Source organism: Penaeus chinensis, chromosome 38, assembly GCF_019202785.1.
Source record: "Penaeus chinensis breed Huanghai No. 1 chromosome 38, ASM1920278v2, whole genome shotgun sequence".
NCBI classification, from domain to species: domain Eukaryota; kingdom Metazoa; phylum Arthropoda; class Malacostraca; order Decapoda; family Penaeidae; genus Penaeus; species Penaeus chinensis.
In genome coordinates, this window is record NC_061856.1 from 15,242,333 (window position 1) to 15,259,832 (window position 17,500).

General features: G+C 37.0%; 1 protein-coding gene across 9 annotated transcripts in view; it reads right to left on the reverse strand.

Moving 5' to 3' along the window:
• LOC125046077 (wiskott-Aldrich syndrome protein family member 2-like) overlaps window positions 1-17,500 on the reverse strand; it is a 44,599-nt gene that overhangs the window by 16,041 nt on the left and 11,058 nt on the right. For 4 of the 9 annotated variants that reach the window (XM_047643711.1, XM_047643710.1, XM_047643706.1 and 1 more), the window contains exons 1-7: window positions 17,150-17,320; window positions 14,227-14,422; window positions 13,477-13,624; window positions 12,326-12,479; window positions 9,411-9,525; window positions 3,247-3,276; window positions 1,370-1,525 (exon numbers count right to left, since the gene is read on the reverse strand). In XM_047643711.1, coding sequence (XP_047499667.1) covers window positions 1,370-1,525; window positions 3,247-3,276; window positions 9,411-9,525; window positions 12,326-12,479; window positions 13,477-13,624; window positions 14,227-14,400 — 777 coding nt within the window. In that variant the 5' untranslated portion in view covers window positions 14,401-14,422; window positions 17,150-17,320. Of the gene's footprint in view, window positions 1-1,369; window positions 1,526-3,246; window positions 3,277-9,410; window positions 9,526-12,325; window positions 12,480-13,476; window positions 13,625-14,226; window positions 14,423-17,149; window positions 17,321-17,402; window positions 17,418-17,500 lie in introns of those variants that run through there. The other 5 variants (XM_047643703.1, XM_047643704.1, XM_047643709.1 and 2 more) reach the window with 3 other exon arrangements.

Consider the following 17,500-nt stretch of genomic DNA (forward strand, 5'->3'; position numbering starts at 1 on the left):
CACTCACTCACACACACCCTCACTCACTCACTCACACACACCCTAACTCACTCACTCACACACACCCTAACTCACTCACTCACACACACCCTCACTCACACACACCCTCACTCACACACACCCTCACTCACTCACTCACTCACTCACACACACCCTCACTCACTCACTCACTCACACACATCCTCACTCGCTCACTCACACACACCCTCACTCACACTCACCCTCACTCACTCACTCACTCACTCACTCACTCACTCACTCACTCACTCACTCACTCACTCACTCACTCACCCTCACTCACTCACCCTCACACACACCCTCACTCACTCACACACATCCTCACTCACTCACACACATCCTCACTCACTCAGAATTGAGTGAGACTGAGATCTTGTGGCACCCTCTGCTTGAAACAAAAGAGCAGTACATAAACCTGGGCCAACAGGTTAAACATTCACTTATTCAACTCACTCACTCACCTACTCCCTTACTCACTTCCTCATTAGTCTACTCATTCACTTATCTCTTAATTTATCTACCCACCCATCCATTCACTGACTCACTCGCATACACTAATACATCCCTACACAAACCCACTCAATCACGCAGAAGCCACACACATAATCACACACACATTTGAATTTACATTTCAATTGATGAAGATATATGAAAGACATGAATATGGATTGAAAGAATTGTATTAATATACCACAGGAAAGACCAGTATAGTTGTTGAAGGATAATATTGGTTTAGTCATGAAGTGAATGTACAGTCTATACACATTCTGGATAAAGATACAAAGAGGACGTCAAGGAGCGTGGTATTCTTCTGTGCAGCAGTAGTCTCTTCTCATTAGATAAAATCAGTTTTCCACTAGATACATTTGGGGGGGTGGGGGGATGCACCAAGCCAATAATTCCTTCCAATGATTACAGTGTTCGTTACATACAGTGTATGTTATCAATATCATTTAGCATTCCTAAGTTATCATAATAAATATGTGACAGCTTTGCCAACAAAATTTCTATCCCTAGTTTCCTGTTGACATTACAACCAAGTCAACATTAATAAACAGTACTGTTGCAAAAAAAACTTTTAAGCTTGGAAACAATTAATAGATTGAGAAAGCACTTTAATGTTATACAGAACTACCTATCAAAAATATTTCCTTGCATCACACTTTGATATTACCCTTTCTATAGAAATATCCATGTCCTAAATGATACCCTGATAAATATTCCAAAAATTAAATATGAATCAAACTAGCATATAATATAAACTACCACTTTCCTGTGGAAAAACTGTGCCAAAGAAATAAACAAGTATAACAAAATACACCAAAGAAAAAGCTAAAAATAAATCCCCTACCTCATTGACTTGATTCATTGGAGTCCTATACTGCGACTGTGGTGCGATGTATTCCCCATGAGCAATGGCCAGCTGTCGATGCTTTTCCCTCGTGTTTCCTGCTTGCCGAGGAATCTTTTTACTCTTGTTTCTTCCATCTCCCTTCGGTTTATTTGGCTGTGGTGAGAGAACACTGTTAATATCTTTGGCCAGACTTCAAGCAATCTCAAACCTATTTCAGTATTTCTATATCCAATTATCTATTTCTTCAGTGAGTCTGGCTGTGGGATTTAAAGAACTGTCATTCACTTTTTTTATATAATCATCTGTCTCCTCAGCATGACTGGCTGTTGGGTTAAAAGTATTATCAAACTGAGTGATTCACTTAATTTCTAAATGAAACATGTCCACTAAGAGAGAGTGGAACAAAGATGTGAGCGAGGGGAGAGAGACAAAAAGATAGGGAGGATGGAGGGGAGAGAGAGAAAGGAGAGACAGGAACAAGGTAAAGAGGGGAAAAACAAAGAGAGAAAAAGTGAAAAAAAAAAAAGACCTTTATTCCCATTTCTTTCAAGAAAGCAGAGGACAGGCCCCGAGATCATTCAGTAAAACTAGAAGTATAAGTATGTATGTACGTGGGTGTGGGTATGTTTGTATGTATGTATGTATACACGTGGGATGGTGTACAAGAGAGGGTGCATGTGTGTGTATGTAGGTGCTTGTGGGCATGGGTGTGGGTGTGGGTGTGGGTGTGGGTGTGAGTGTGAGTGTGAGTGTGGGTGTGGGTGTGGGTGTGGGTGTGGGTGTGGGTGTGGGTTTGCGTGTGGGTTTGCGTGTGGGTGTGCGTGTGTGTGTGGGTGTGCGTGTCAGTGTGGGTGGGGGTGTGTGTGCATGTCAGAGAGAGAGAGAGAGAGAGAGAGAGAGAGAGAGAGAGAGAGAGAGAGAGAGAGAGAGAGAGAGAGAGAGAGAGAGAGAGAGAGAGTGTGTGTGTGTGTGTGTGTGTGTGTGTGTGTGTGTGTGTGTGTGTGTGTGTGTGTGTGTGTGTGTGTGTGTGTGTGCGTGTGCGTGTGGGATTGCTTGTGTGTGAGTCTGTAGGAGTGTGTGTGTGATCTTAGAAGTAAATCTAGTTAACTGTATAAAGGCCATCTGAGCTATTCATGAGTAATACTGCTTAAAAATAAATAACAAAACTATGCTTTATTCTGCAAAACAAACTACTACATACTACATTAGAATGATTCATTAATTACAAGTCTACAAATCCCATTCATATATGTTAAAGCTTGGCTCTGGTTCAGAGCTAAATAAATGCTATAAAGACTGCAGTTTCTGTGTGAAAAACATTAATCAGAAACACTAACAAATGAAAAAGGTCAATGTTAAGCCTCAGCACTTGTTAATAATAAAATTGATCCCAGAGAAAGCATTTACTGTGGTGATAAATTTTCAAAAATCCAGCAGGAAAAGGATCATCGCAATAACAACAAGAGAATGAAATGAGATAATAACATCCTGATCCAAAGACATCTCGTCATCAATGGCCCAAGAAACAAATCTACGTATACTTGATTCCAAGCTGAGTGCAAGTCAGGATACGCTACATAGCACGCAACCAAAGGGCAAAACTAGGATGAAACTTTAAACCAAAGAGCAGATACTAACTAAGCCTCTGGCTCTAGCCAACATTAGTACTGAATCTGCCAGGTGACCTTCTTAGATGAAACACTGACCAACACTATAATCCTATAATGTATCTAAGGAGCAACTGCCACAGGACCCATAAATCCATTAGAAGTGTGAAGAAGCCACAACCTCCAGAAGGGACTGGATATAAATGTTAAAAGTTAGAAGAGAACCCACAAGGTTTACCATGCACCGGTTCTGATAAACACACTTGCCTCATTTCGATGCTCCCCTCCATGTGCATGCTAAAAATGAAAATATGCATGGAGGTATGAATAAAATGATTAGGTTCTAACATTCCAACCAATACTGGGCAACTTCTTCACCTTTCCTGGAGGATCAGAGCAAGTAAGTGCAACATAATAATGAATTCTACTTACAAAATAATCACACAAAAATCTGGCTTAAAATGACACATAAATCAGTCTTGAGTAAATCATAATCCTAAAACATATATTCATAAACATGCACTACCTTAATATATACAAAAAATCCCTGAAGCCAGAAAATCATCATTATAATGAAAAATATGCTAAGACTAAAAACACTGTAAATAAAAATAGTAAACACTAATACTAATACTAGTAAAAAAATCAATATAATGATAATGAAAATGATGATGAAAATGATAACAATAATAACAATAACAATAACAAAACAATAACAATAACAATAATAATAATAATAATAATAATAATAATAATAATAATAATAATAATAATAATAATAATAATAATAATAATAATAATAATAATAATAATAATAAAAATAATAATAATAATAATAATAATAATAATAATAATAATAATAATAATAATAATAATAGTAATAATAGTAATAATAGTAATAATAGTAATAATAATAATAATAATAATAATAATAATAATAATAATAATAATAATAATAATAATAATAATAATAATAATAATAATAATAATAATAATAATAACAGTAGTAATAACAATAGTAATAACAATAGTAATAACAATAGTAATAGCATAGTAATAATAATAATAATAATGATGCCTGTTAATGAGGATGACAATCATGATGACAACAATTATAATAACAATAATTACAAAACAATCATAATAATGATAAATAATACTAATGAATAAATAAATAAAAAAAAAATATGATAAAAGTTTAAAATATCATCACTTCACCAGTAATTATCACCATCATGCACCATTACTTCCAGCAGTAATGTTGAGATTATTTTACCTCTACCCAAAATGTTTTAAAAACGTCTACAGGCTAAGACACCGCCATCATCTAGACAATTTTTTTTTTTTTTTTTCGTTTATCAATTAAACAAAAGCAAACAAAATTCAATGGCAATGAAACCTTGCCTCTAACCCCAAGGCAAATTTTCTTGATTTTACTGAACACTCGTTTGAGGAGCGTCATACCTAAAGAGACCAACTCTTACATCGCCCCACAACTGCCCTTGTCAATAATCCGAGCCTGTCAATTGTCCGTGGATGCTAGACACTGGCTTCCTGTTACGGTTCATGGTTTGTAGAGAGTGGAATGAGAGGGAGGGAGGGAGGGAGGGAGGGAGGGAGGGAGGGAGGGAGGGAGGGAGGGAGGGAGGGAGGGAGGGAGGGAGGGAGGGAGGGAGGGAGGGAGGGAGGGAGGGAGAGGGATGAGGGAAGGAGGAGGGATTAGGGGAGTAGGAGGGGCAAGGGCAAGAGCAAGGGCAAGGACTGGGGCAGGGGCAGGGACAGGGACAGGGACAGGGGCAGGTGGCAGGGGCAGGTGGCAGGGGCAGATGGCAGGGGCAGGGGCAGGTGGCAGGGGCAGGTGGCAGGGGCAGGGGGCAGGGGCAGGGGGCAGGAGCAGGGGGCAGGAGCAGGGGGCAGGGGCAGGGGGCAGGGGCAGGGGGCAGGGGCAGGGGCAGGTGGAAGGGGCAGGGGGCAGGGGGCAGGGGCCGGGGGCAGGGGCAGGTGGCAGGGGGCAGGGGGCAGGGGCAGGTGGCAGGGGCAGGTGGCAGGGGCAGGTGGCAGGGGCAGGTGGCAGGGGCAGGTGGCAGGGGCAGGTGGCAGGTGCAGGTGGCAGGGGCAGGTGGCAGGGGCAGGTGGCAGGGGCAGGTGGCAGGGGCAGGTGGCAGGGGCAGGTGGCAGGGGCAGGTGGCAGGGGCAGGTGGCAGGGGCAGGTGGCAGAGGCAGGTAGCAGAGGCAGGTAGCAGGGGCAGGTGGCAAGGGAGGTCAAAGGGGAGGGGGAGGAAGAGGGAAAAGGAGAGGGGGAGGAAGGGGGAAAAGGAGAGGAGGAAGAGGAAAATGTAAATGCTAATACCTGACTTTTTTAAATTATGAGATGCAATAATGAAACCACGAGTAGTGAGAACTTAAAATACACCAACTGTCCTAAGTAGTGATAGTCATACTATTGAAGGCAGTATTGGATGTATTAAAACAGTAGTAGTAAAATCAAGGGTAATAGTAAAAGCAACATAATGCACATAGCAGTAATAGTAGTAGAGTAATATTGCTGTAGTAGTTCAGTAGTCGTAGTTTTGCAGTAGCAGCAGTCATGGTAGTATTTGTCAGAGTAGTAGCAGTCATAATAAAAACAAAGTAGTCATAGCAATGTCAACAGTATTGGCTGCTGTTCTCTAGTTGCTTGGATCCTAGTCAAATCTAATCTAATTTACAAGAGAAGGCCTCTGTCATCAACCCTTAAAACTACCAAGTCACATAAAGACATTTCTTAGTGAGTAAAATATAATGTAGTTGAATGTTATTGGCTAAAAGATACATGGTGGGAAAGACACAAATGTAAGTCAAGCTCATTAAAAGTACTACATATAGTATTGAAACTACTACTAATAAAAGTAGCAATAGTAACAGAACCCAAGTGTTAAAGGATTCTAGGCACAAGGACAGAGAGCTTTCTTTGGGACTTTGCATTCCCAATAACCCACTAAAGAAAACCAAGTTGGAAATAGGGCATACTTAGCAAGACTCCAAAACATAGATTACAGTACTTTTCACACTACTGACTTCTAAAAATTCAGGAAGATTAGGTCCTCGGGCTAAATCTTTCTATGTGTGGGAATGCTGAAGTTTATAACAGAGTTGTTCTTACTTCTATCTGTTCTATCTTGCCTGAGAAGTCACTCATCAAGCCTTAAGACTATCTCTCTCTCTGGAATGGACTTTGAATGTTATGCAAAAATACAGTTTAATGAGTAAATGCACTTCTGAGAATGATGTTCAGTAATAAATGGTAGTACAAGTTAAACTATATGGGATGATGGAAGGTCATTAATAGAAATAGTAGTAGAAGTAGCAATAGTAGCAGCAGTAGTAGTAGTAGTAGCAGCAGAAATTGTAATAGAAATAAAGAAGCAAAAGCAGTAGTAATGACAATAGGAATAAACTAATAGCAGTAGAAGTGACAGTAGATACAAAGTAGCATAGTACATCCAAAAGCATCTGAATAAATGCAGGGATGTGATACCATAGATGCCAACATGCTTGGCTGATGGTGTTGACTGGCTAAAGATGGTTGTGTCTAATTTAATTAATTCCCATTTCATTCTTTTATTGTCTAAGGTCTATGGAAACCAACAAAAAAAAAACCCAAGCAGTGATTTGGTGTTACAGACAGTAGGTAATAGTTTTCTTGGTATCAGATTATATATTTCCTTACATTAAGGAAAATATGAAAAACCAGGTAACTTCCAATTCATGCTTTAAAAGGTATTGTATAGAAAATGAATGATTCTCTCCCGATCTAATTCTCATTTGGAATTTTGGCAAACATATGTAGGCATTAGGGATACACAGCTCACATCAAGTAACCATGCTAGAGGCCCTAATTAAGCCATATCATAATCTATTTATGGGATACTGTGTACAAATATTTACTAATTCACTTTTTTTTTTTAGTTTTTTGCAATCACATTAACCTGTTATATAATGTGATGTCAATTTTGGCTTCATGAAGCAACAGTGGAATATATTATTTTAGATGCTGCTGAGTGATGCCATATTCTGTTTTGTCACTATTTTTTAGACTCCGTATATTGCCCTAGAAATTCTATAGTTCCACCCACCATCCCTCTTCCCACCAATTATGCAAATCAGCTAGACTATGCTCCACCCTCAACCCAAAATGAGGAACTATCATTGGCAGAGTCTAATATAAATATTAGAATTTTTTGCAGTTCAACCTCAACTTAACTAACATCAAATAAATTTGAACTCTATATACGGAAAATCAACTATTCATACATTCAAAGGTGTGTAAAGAGCTCACAAAAATAGTTTCCAATACCAGAATTTGAGAGGAGCAATTGAAATACATGATAATGAACATAAACAATACCTGAGATATCCTCACTAGATATGAATAATGAACAACAAATAGCTAATCAGTGCTATCAGTTATGCAGGTTGTCTTCTAAGGTGTACCTGTATTCATTAATATACAACTAGATTGTACTAAAGCAGTATTACAAGTAGAAATAGTGGTAATAGTAGTAGTCACTATTACTATGACCATGGTTGCTATAATGCTACCTTATTACCATTAATATTTGTAATACCATATTTACATTCTTATAAGCCCCTTTTGCACTAAGTTTAATAGTACACTATATTTTTTGGACATTTCACATTTAATACATAGTGAGAATAAATTATAAAACCCACAACACCTCCCTTTAATCATGAGTGGTTAAAAAGAATGAAAAACAAATCCTAGTAATGGGTACTTTTGACCTTCGGAATTATCACACAAGATTTAAAATCCACAGACAAGATTGTGTTCGGTTTTATCAAATCCCAACCATTTTCCTATGCTTACTAATTTCCACTGACCTCAAATAAACAACAAAAAGAGCAACAGAGGCTAAGGCTACCCCATGATAGTAACTATTATTTTTATTTAAAAGTATCTTGATTTGTCCACAATATTTCAGCATCAAAATTTCAAACATATATCCTAGTGTTCATTTTCTTTAGTTTCCAGAATGCATTTTGAAAAATTACAGTACTAACACAGCTTTTAAATATGTTAAATACTGGGAATTTAACAATTTGAGTATACTGTTGACCCAACTCAGATAGGTCACATGTACCGTCCAAATGTTAGACAAAACAGAATGTAAAAATTTTACAAGTACAGCATCTGCTATGACATGCCCATCCTGGGACATTCACATAATCTTGATGAAATCTAAAATACAGGAAATCAAAGCAATTGTGATAACCCTTTTATCAAACCACAAAAATGCAGTGAATACTAATACTCACTCAATGTCAAAGTTGGTGCCATATCCAAGTGGACTCATTTCACAAATCAATATTCATCAAGTGTGTCATATGCATAATTGAACCTACTTTTACACTCAAATATTCTTCAAATGTATTTTAGATTACAATGTATATCCTGTTATGATAGTAATATTCCCAAGAACATCAGCCTTTCTCACTGCCCACAATTAACTGGTAACTATTAAAGTAATTAACATATAGCACAATTTTCTCCTCAGCTACTTGAACCATATATTGATAATAAACATCTCTAACTTCATGAATGAAACTGCATATATTGTATAAAATCAATCCACTGACACCAGCAGCACACGTATATATACTCTGTCCACCTCCTATTTTTTGTTTATACACATATGGCTCCAAAAGCAGTAATTTATAAAGGAGTTATTCAATAAGGTTACCTGATCTTACCTAGATATCCCACTCCTTGAATCTTTACAAAGTGAGGTTTTAATCTTTATTACTATTATCACTGTTAGAAATTCTAGGATAAAAGTAATGATAATAATATTAGTAATGATAACAATAGTATCAAAATAAAAACTTCTTCCCCAAAATATCAAGAAATGGGGTAAACCATTAAGATCAGGTAGGCCTTGTCACCGATTCCTTGGGGACAAAGTGCTTGTGAAGCCATCTATGTAAAAACAAAATTAATAAAAATAAAATTGGACAGTTTATGTGCCTGGAACCAACAGATTAATAGTAAATGTGTAAAAATAAGTATATGGTTTCCTGTTTTACTCAACAGTTTCCAAGACAACTTCTAGACAAGCATGGTAATAATTACTCTTGATGAACAGATAGCAGTTCATGGTAATGACTGATAAATGTAATTGACAGTATACCTAACTTTATTGTCTTAACATTAACATTTAATCCTTATTTACCTCAACTTTAGTGAAACCATCTTTAATAATATAATCTTCATTACAACCATCCTTATCATTATCATGGTAACTGATGAGAAAGATCACTTTGCTAAATAATAATAAAGAAGAAAAAATATAAACGAAAAAATAACAGATTCAAAGTTCACGAATCAACACCACATGTAAATGTAAACCAAATGGCAGAACTCTTCTTATTACCTTCTGCTTCTTGTCCAGCTTCAGCCGCTCCGTCTCCTGGGTCATCTCCTCACGCCAGAGGTTGAAGAAGTAGGATGGATCCGTGTAGAACTTCAGTCCATCCTTGCCATCATCCCTAGTAAACAAAATTCAAATCATTATTGTTAACCGTATCAGAAATCTCTCAGCATCACTGACTCTAGTAACTTCCGGCAACCATCCTACCATTTGGCCTCGGACTCCACTATATTTATTGGAACTTTCCACTTGACTCGCTTTTGCAAATCGCAACAGCTATAACCATACCCCACATGATGAGTCGGTTTGTTATGATGGCTATAGGCATGACCTAGCAGATACAGGTTGAAAAAAATACAGGATGTGAAATTCAGCCATTAACATAAATCCATGTATTTAATATAGCAAGAATGGAAAAAAACATGTGATCTGATTTCTTTATTTTCTTAATGGAACTGTCCCTTGAAATGCACATAAATGTCAGGTAAACAGTCATTGAAGATGACCATAACAATTTCTTTTGCTTCTTGTTGAGGATAAAACTGCAATTTGTTTAGGTAAATAATTGTACGTGCCCCTTCCCACTCCCAGAGCAAAAACTTTGGTAAAAATTGTGGTAAGCCTAGCAGCAGCACCATAGCCTGAACTGAATGTTGTTTTGTTTGTTATGACATTGCCCGTATAATCAAAATGTTTTAAACAAAATAATGTAATTGTGTTTAGAAAACTTTTTTTCAGGTATGCAATCAATATGACATTTATTTATTGAATATATATATAAAAATATATTAGATATGCATTAAACCGAGTTCACAAAACTAATGTACTTACATATACATATGTAAATCAATCCATCCATCCATCCATCCATACACTCACTAAAAAAAAAATAACTCTACTCGGGAGTAGATGAAACCAAAACTGTCACTAGGAGTGAATTCAGAAATGTTGGTACTTCTTGTTTTGAAAGTTCAGAACAAATGAAGCTTTATAATGTGTTCCAATTGTGTTTCAGAGTCGATATGGCTAAGGCCTTCTATCATGGCAATATTTGTAATGAAGACCTCATAGACAATTTGTAGTGCAATAACTGCACTTTACTCTGAGGAACTATTAAGAGCCAAATATCAAGATGATTAGGTATTTTGAAGCCAACTGTGTCCCTGTGGATCCAGTGACACCAGAAACAAAGCCAGAAGATGGAGGAGGATCAAGTAAATGTCATTCAAAAACATAAATCAATGTACTATATGAGAGACAAGTAGGTAGCTTGTATTAAAGTGCATGTATACCATTAGCTAACCAAATCAGCATATCTCAATCCCACGAGGGAGTTAGTGGCATCCATGCCACAGACTTGCCACATTCACCAAGCTGGTGGTAGTAATACAAAATATTAAAAGTATTATACATTTCAAACCTTTCATTATTACTCTTCAATTTGCTTGAATTGTCAGACATGGAATATATTTAGGGCTTCTGTTACACCTGAATCATACATAATACTGTGGGAGCATGGAGAGAAATATCAGAACAAGCCCACAGTCCTTTTTTCCATAGTTTTTATTATTGTATCATGTTGTTAACCCGTATCTCCCAGGCCACATATATAGCCACCATAACAAACCGACACATCACGACGGGTACGGCTATAGGTGTTGCGAAGCGCTAGAGCGAGTCAAGCAGAAAGTTCTGCTACATATAATGGACTCCCAGGCCAAACGGCAAGACAGTTGCTAGAAATCACTGAAGTCAGTGACACCCAGAGTTTTCTGATACCATCATAGACGGATTAAGTCAGAAAGAGTAAAGATACTTTTTTTGGTGAGTGTATATGTACATATACACATCTGCGTAATCATACACATAAATTCATGCATACATACATATAAGTATGCATGAATACAAGTATACATATATAAATATACCCTAACAAGCATGCAAGAGTACGCATTTACACCCCTTCATGGATCCTGACTCACTCAAATAGATTCTGTTTTTCAACAATACATTTTTTTCATAAGTCTACACTTACATAACTTATAGCGTCATAACACACTGCCCTAACCTTATGTTCACTGAAAGCTGTATTACTTTTCTGGCCAGTAAAAAATAAAAAATAAAGAAGTAGCACTAATATAGCAATATAGTGTTCAAACAAACTAAAGGCCAATCTACATAGTACAGGAAGTGCTATGGCTATTACTAAATGGTCATTCCCATTACTGCACAACATGAACAAATGCTTTAGACTTCTTGAGAAAGGAAGACCTATATACATCAACCATTTTTACGTTATAGCTAAGAGGGCCAACCTTGGCTTATTGGTGCTTCCCCTGGGTTGTACTTAGCCCCTTGTCACCACTCGCATCTGCGAGTGTGAAATTATCCTGACTTTAGTTAAGTCCGACTTGAATGTAGAAGTGCAAATATGCCAATTTTCAAATGACTGTTTTTCATTCTCTCCTTTACATACCATAGCAATTTGTTTAGATTTGTTCACATCAGGCATTAAAACTTCTTTGATCATATTCTTGCTAACATGTATTGCGTACGTAATACTAATAACCTTATAAACTCCTACAAGCCTTATACTCATTGGTGAAACAACCAAAATTGGAGAGCATTTATTAACACAAGATGGAAATAGAACAGAGACCTAATATTTATATAGTGGTTTATACAGGTGTATACAAAACTACCTATAACTCAAATTCAACAAAAAACCCATCCCTTACTAAAGCATAAATAAATCATAACAGCAGGTATAACAAATACCCTACTTAGGTCTGACTAGCCTGCAAGATATAATGAACTTTTCCACACAAATGTAATTTAATGAAACTCTATGACATTTAATCACTTTATGAAGTGTATTTTTCAATACACAGAAACACAAAACCCTAAATGATCCTTGCCTGTAGGGATTCAGCTGGTGAAGAGGCGGAGGTTGCTCACATGTCTCATATGTCTCCAACATGGCAGCTGGGATGGTGTCTCTTGAAACCACTTGCTGATCAAATAGTGCTGAAGACTTGAAAGCCTTACGCATGTGAATGTCTTGCAATGATACTGAAATGAAGAAAACCAATGTTAACACTGAAAATGTTCTAACAGGTCAATCGCTATGCTTCCCTTACCTCACCTGTTTACCCTATTCCTTGAATTTTCATGAAAAAGTTTTGTTTCTTTCTGGTACTATCATCTTTATGAATAATATTATCATTATCAATGGTATTATCATTTGAAGTTACAATAGTAATAGAAAGTGATAAATAATAATGAAACTAGTCATATATATATATATATATATATATATATATTTTTTTTTTTTTAATTTCAAGGAAAACAGTATACAGGTGTGATCAAGTACATTTAGTACCTGATTCCCTAATGATTATGTAATTGTGGTGCAATCTATGTGTAAACAAATTTAAACAATCACAGTATCCAGGACATGTATAGTGCCTTCTCAGCAACAACAGGTTAACCCAATGGCGATGGGTCACGGCTATTGCCGTCATAACAATACGCCCGAAATGGGGCCAGGGCTGTCCATAGCGGCGCCGCGCCAAAGCACCCCGAGGCAATGATTCGGCTTGATGTACCGAATTCACGCCCTCAGAGTCGGCGCATTGCCGCCGTTCGCCAGAGCGTAGAGTTTTTTTTAATTTTCTATACCCGACGCCATTGGGTTAACAGATGAAACAAGTGCACATGTAGCTTTACCTGTAATCAAGCTCCTACTTATCTGCACTTATATACTTTACAAATTTTGGGAGAAAATGGGAAAATCATTAACTAATGTGTGTGAAATTATCATTAATTTAGTGTTACAGATAAGTAGCACTACCCTGGTATACCTAGTAATTCAGTAGTCTATATGAAAGAACCAACTGCTATTACATTTTGATTTACATTATTTTACAGCTCAGTTGTTCAAATCTGTCATACCCTAAGGCCTATGTAACAGACCTCTAACAGACTAATATTTTCAACTTAACTGATTTTCAAGACCTATACCTATACCTGTGAAGAAGAAAAACATACACATTAGTAAGATTCTTACCTTCTTCTACATTGCTATCCAAGTTCTTAACCTTGACTGAGAGCTTATCAACCCTGCCTTGTAATGATACTGTTCGATTCAAAATGGAGGTGGATTCTGTTATCATTTCCCCAAACAAGTCTTCTGCATGTCGGGAAAGTGATGATAACTGAGAGAAAAGAAAAGAAAAATAATTAATTAATCTGTTGATAACCATATTAATAATAATGAAGGTAAAACATCAATAAAAAATAAGTACTTATAATTTACAAGTGCCAATAAACATTATGAATATAATCGGGCTATCTGACCATTAACTAGCTAGTTAAGACAACAAGCAAGGTTTTAAAACTATACAGGATATCCTTTCATATAAATCTTCTTAAGACAGCCAAATAATTCTGTTTAAAAAATGCACTAATTAACTTAACCCCTTTCTGACGGGTCACGTCTATAGACGTGAAAACAAACCGCTCTAAATGTGGAGTGCGGCTATACGCCGCAGCAGTGTGCCAAAATGCCCCGAAGCAGTGATTCGGCTTGATGTACCGAACTCCCGCGCTCAAAGTTGGCGCGTTGCCAATGATCTCCACAAGCGTAGAGTTTTTTTTTAGTTTTCTACGCCCGTCACCAAGGGGTTAAGACAGGGATGTTCAATAAACCAAAATAAATAGAATAATTTCTTCCAAATTCATAGAAATAATAAAAGAAAAGAAAAAAAACATAACTATACACAAACTAAAAGAGTGAAATGCATAAACAGACTCTTACCTGGGTGATGAGGTTGGCAAGGGTGAGGTTGGTAAAGGACTCTAGGTCCTGCGGTTGATTGGTGGCTGGCAGGAGAGCCGCGTAGACTCTGCCATTGTCGTCCGTCACCCACTCCTCCACCAGGGGCACCCGTGACACATGCACGGGTGACACCACACGCTTTAAGAGTGGCATCTTGGCCTATACTTTTACACCCCTGAAAGAAGAAAAGTTTCATTCAGTTTTCTTTTTCCTTATACAAGTCACCCCTGTCATCTGAATATTTACAAATCCATGCCTACCTCAACCATCCAACATTTACCTCAGTTATAAATTTGCATTTCAGGCTGCACACCACAGTTGGCAAAGAAGTTTATATGGAGATACACATTCAAAACAGTATTTCATAGGCCTTTTGTTATTAATTTAAGAAGAAGATTACAAGATGAAGCATAATGCAACATTAAGGCCCTAGCTAAGTAGAATGCCATTGTAGCAGCATGACCCTGCAACCTGAAGCTCAGATTAATTCCCAGGTTGGGTCAAACCAGGTCCATAGCCTTGTCCTCACACTCTCGCCAGCAGGCACTTCTCTCAACTCACTACAGAGACCTGACTGACGGACACCTTTTGGCTCTCTAAATGGACTGCAGCTCCCCTCATTCCTTGCTCGCTTACACAGCACTTGTGCAGAACACAGAACCGAGATTAGCAAACCACAATGAGCAGCAGCAACTCAGGACTGTCCAGTCCTTAGCTTACCGGGAGCCTTTATAGCTTCCCCATTGATCTCCATTTCACCTTCAGCACCCAGCCATACAGTGGGAACTCACACCCACTCAAATACTCCATAAAGATATAGACCACTTCAAGTAGCAGGTGCAACTCAGCTACTACACCATCATTCTCTGGTGCTCACTTGCACCTCCTCACTACTGACTGCAAGCTGGGATATAAAAATTGGCCATCCAGGAGAATGGCATACTTTTTCAGCCAGCTCGTGTAAAATGACAATGGTATATTTTAAATCTTCATCACTTCGATGTATGGATTGTTTGGAATAACTAATAACTGTACATGCAATGTTTATCATATATTTCAATTAATATATTTCTTTAACTCCTTACTGACAGCTCAGCGTGTGGCTCGTCAGTAAGGGGTTAAACAAATACTATATTTTAAATCCTTATGTTTCTTAACCCAAACCAGACAGGCATGGTATGTACATCCATGCCATGCCCACTGTGAGTTTATTTTATTTATTGTTTTTACACATAGATGGCTGCACTTGTATTAAGTCACCTGTGAACCAATTATGAGTACTGCCAGTCTCACCCGTTTACACTTTTCCTTGATTTACGAAAATATTTTTCGTTATCTTATTTTGCTGTTGGTAACGTTTTTAACATTAAGTAATTATAATGGCTATAATAAAAATAACACCATTGATAGTAATAGCATTAGTAAAAAAATAATTTCTCCCACCAATTCCAGGAAAAGTGAAATCAGGTATGGTTACAAGGTCTACTAATTGACTCCTTTATGGCTAAACACTAGCAGAGCCATCTATGTGCAGCGACATTTCTCAACAAAAATTAAAATGAGCACAGCATTTTCCTAGCAGCATTGAGTTTTAAGTATAATTATTATCTCTACATGTAATTTCCTTCTTTAGTGGCTATAACATCACGTTTGAAGGTGGAGTTTGTTGATATTCAGGACCCCACTGCCTTGTTGACTGAGTTTAAGCGCAGTAACCAAGTGTAGTTTGAACGTGTGACCAGCAAACTAGGAATTAGGCAACACTGAGGCTGGAGGCAATTTTGAAGATCATCAAAAACTAGTTATTGAAAAAATACTCCTGTGGCCATAGCTTCATATGGAAAATATTCATAATCCAACTTTTCAAAAGCAAACCTTTTTCTATATTACCATTCTCTGTTGGAACAGGAGTTTTCATTATCATTAACATCACCATAATTATAATTATCATCATCATTATGTTGTAATTATTATTCTTATCATTATCAACATTACTATTATCATTATTATTATCAGTATCACCATTATTGCTACATCATCTTTATCATAACAATATCTCAGTATCACTATTATTACTACCATTATCATCATTATAACAATATCAACAATAATCAAAGAAATTGACTCTTGGGTAAATGCCATCAATCCATAAACATTCTTAAAAAATAAACCAGAATGGACTCTGCAGGTACAAATGCACACTTGGCCAATTTGCAATGTATCAATCAAATATGTGAAAATCATAATCACAATATAAAACTACCTAAATTTCCTGCTTTTGGGTGGGTGGGTGGGTGGGTGGGTGGGTGGGTGGGTGGGTGGGTGGGTGGGTGGGTGGGTGGGTGGGTGGGTGGGTGGGTGGGTGGGTGGGTGGGTGGGTGGGTGGGTGGGTGGGTGGGTGGGTGGGTGGGTGGATGGATGGGTGGATGGATGGATGGATGGATGGATGGATGGATGGATGGATGGATGGATGGATGGATGGATGGATGGATGGATACTTAAGTATAATATATATCTATAATAAATATCTATAATATAGATCTTTAATATACATCTATGATATCTATAACATAAATAGTATACATTCTCTATGTATATAATCAATATAATATATATATAACATATATATATATAAAACATATATAACATGCATATAATATATGTTTTATATATATATATATATATATATATATATATACAATATATATATAAAATTCATATACAATATCTTCAATATTTTCTTTCCTTTTTCTTAAAATTTAAGCTGGTGTACTCAAAATGTAATGATTTACAATAACACTACAAATATAATGCTCTACAATTTGCTATCCTGGCAATTACTACTACTCCAAAATACACTTGAAAATTCAAATAGAATGAATATTAGAACAAAGTCACATACCTGCTATGACTATGGAGAAAAATGTTGTGTGGCCAAACTCTCACTGTTTGGCCCCCACTTCCAAGCCGTGGTGGCATATGCCTCATTTACTCTAGGAGCGAGAAATGAATCTCATAGCCCTGACCCAAAATACACATGCTACCTGGAAGAACAGGAACAAAATATGATAATCATTAAAAGAATAATAATTAACAAAAATACACCACTTCGTCATAAAAACTATTTTAAAAGGAAAGGCAATTCAAATTCCTACCTTTGTATTTAGGTCCATGTGACTTTCATTACTCATGATATTAAATATAAATAATCTTGTCTACCATTCACAAATTCACATCACATTAGGTCTGCATT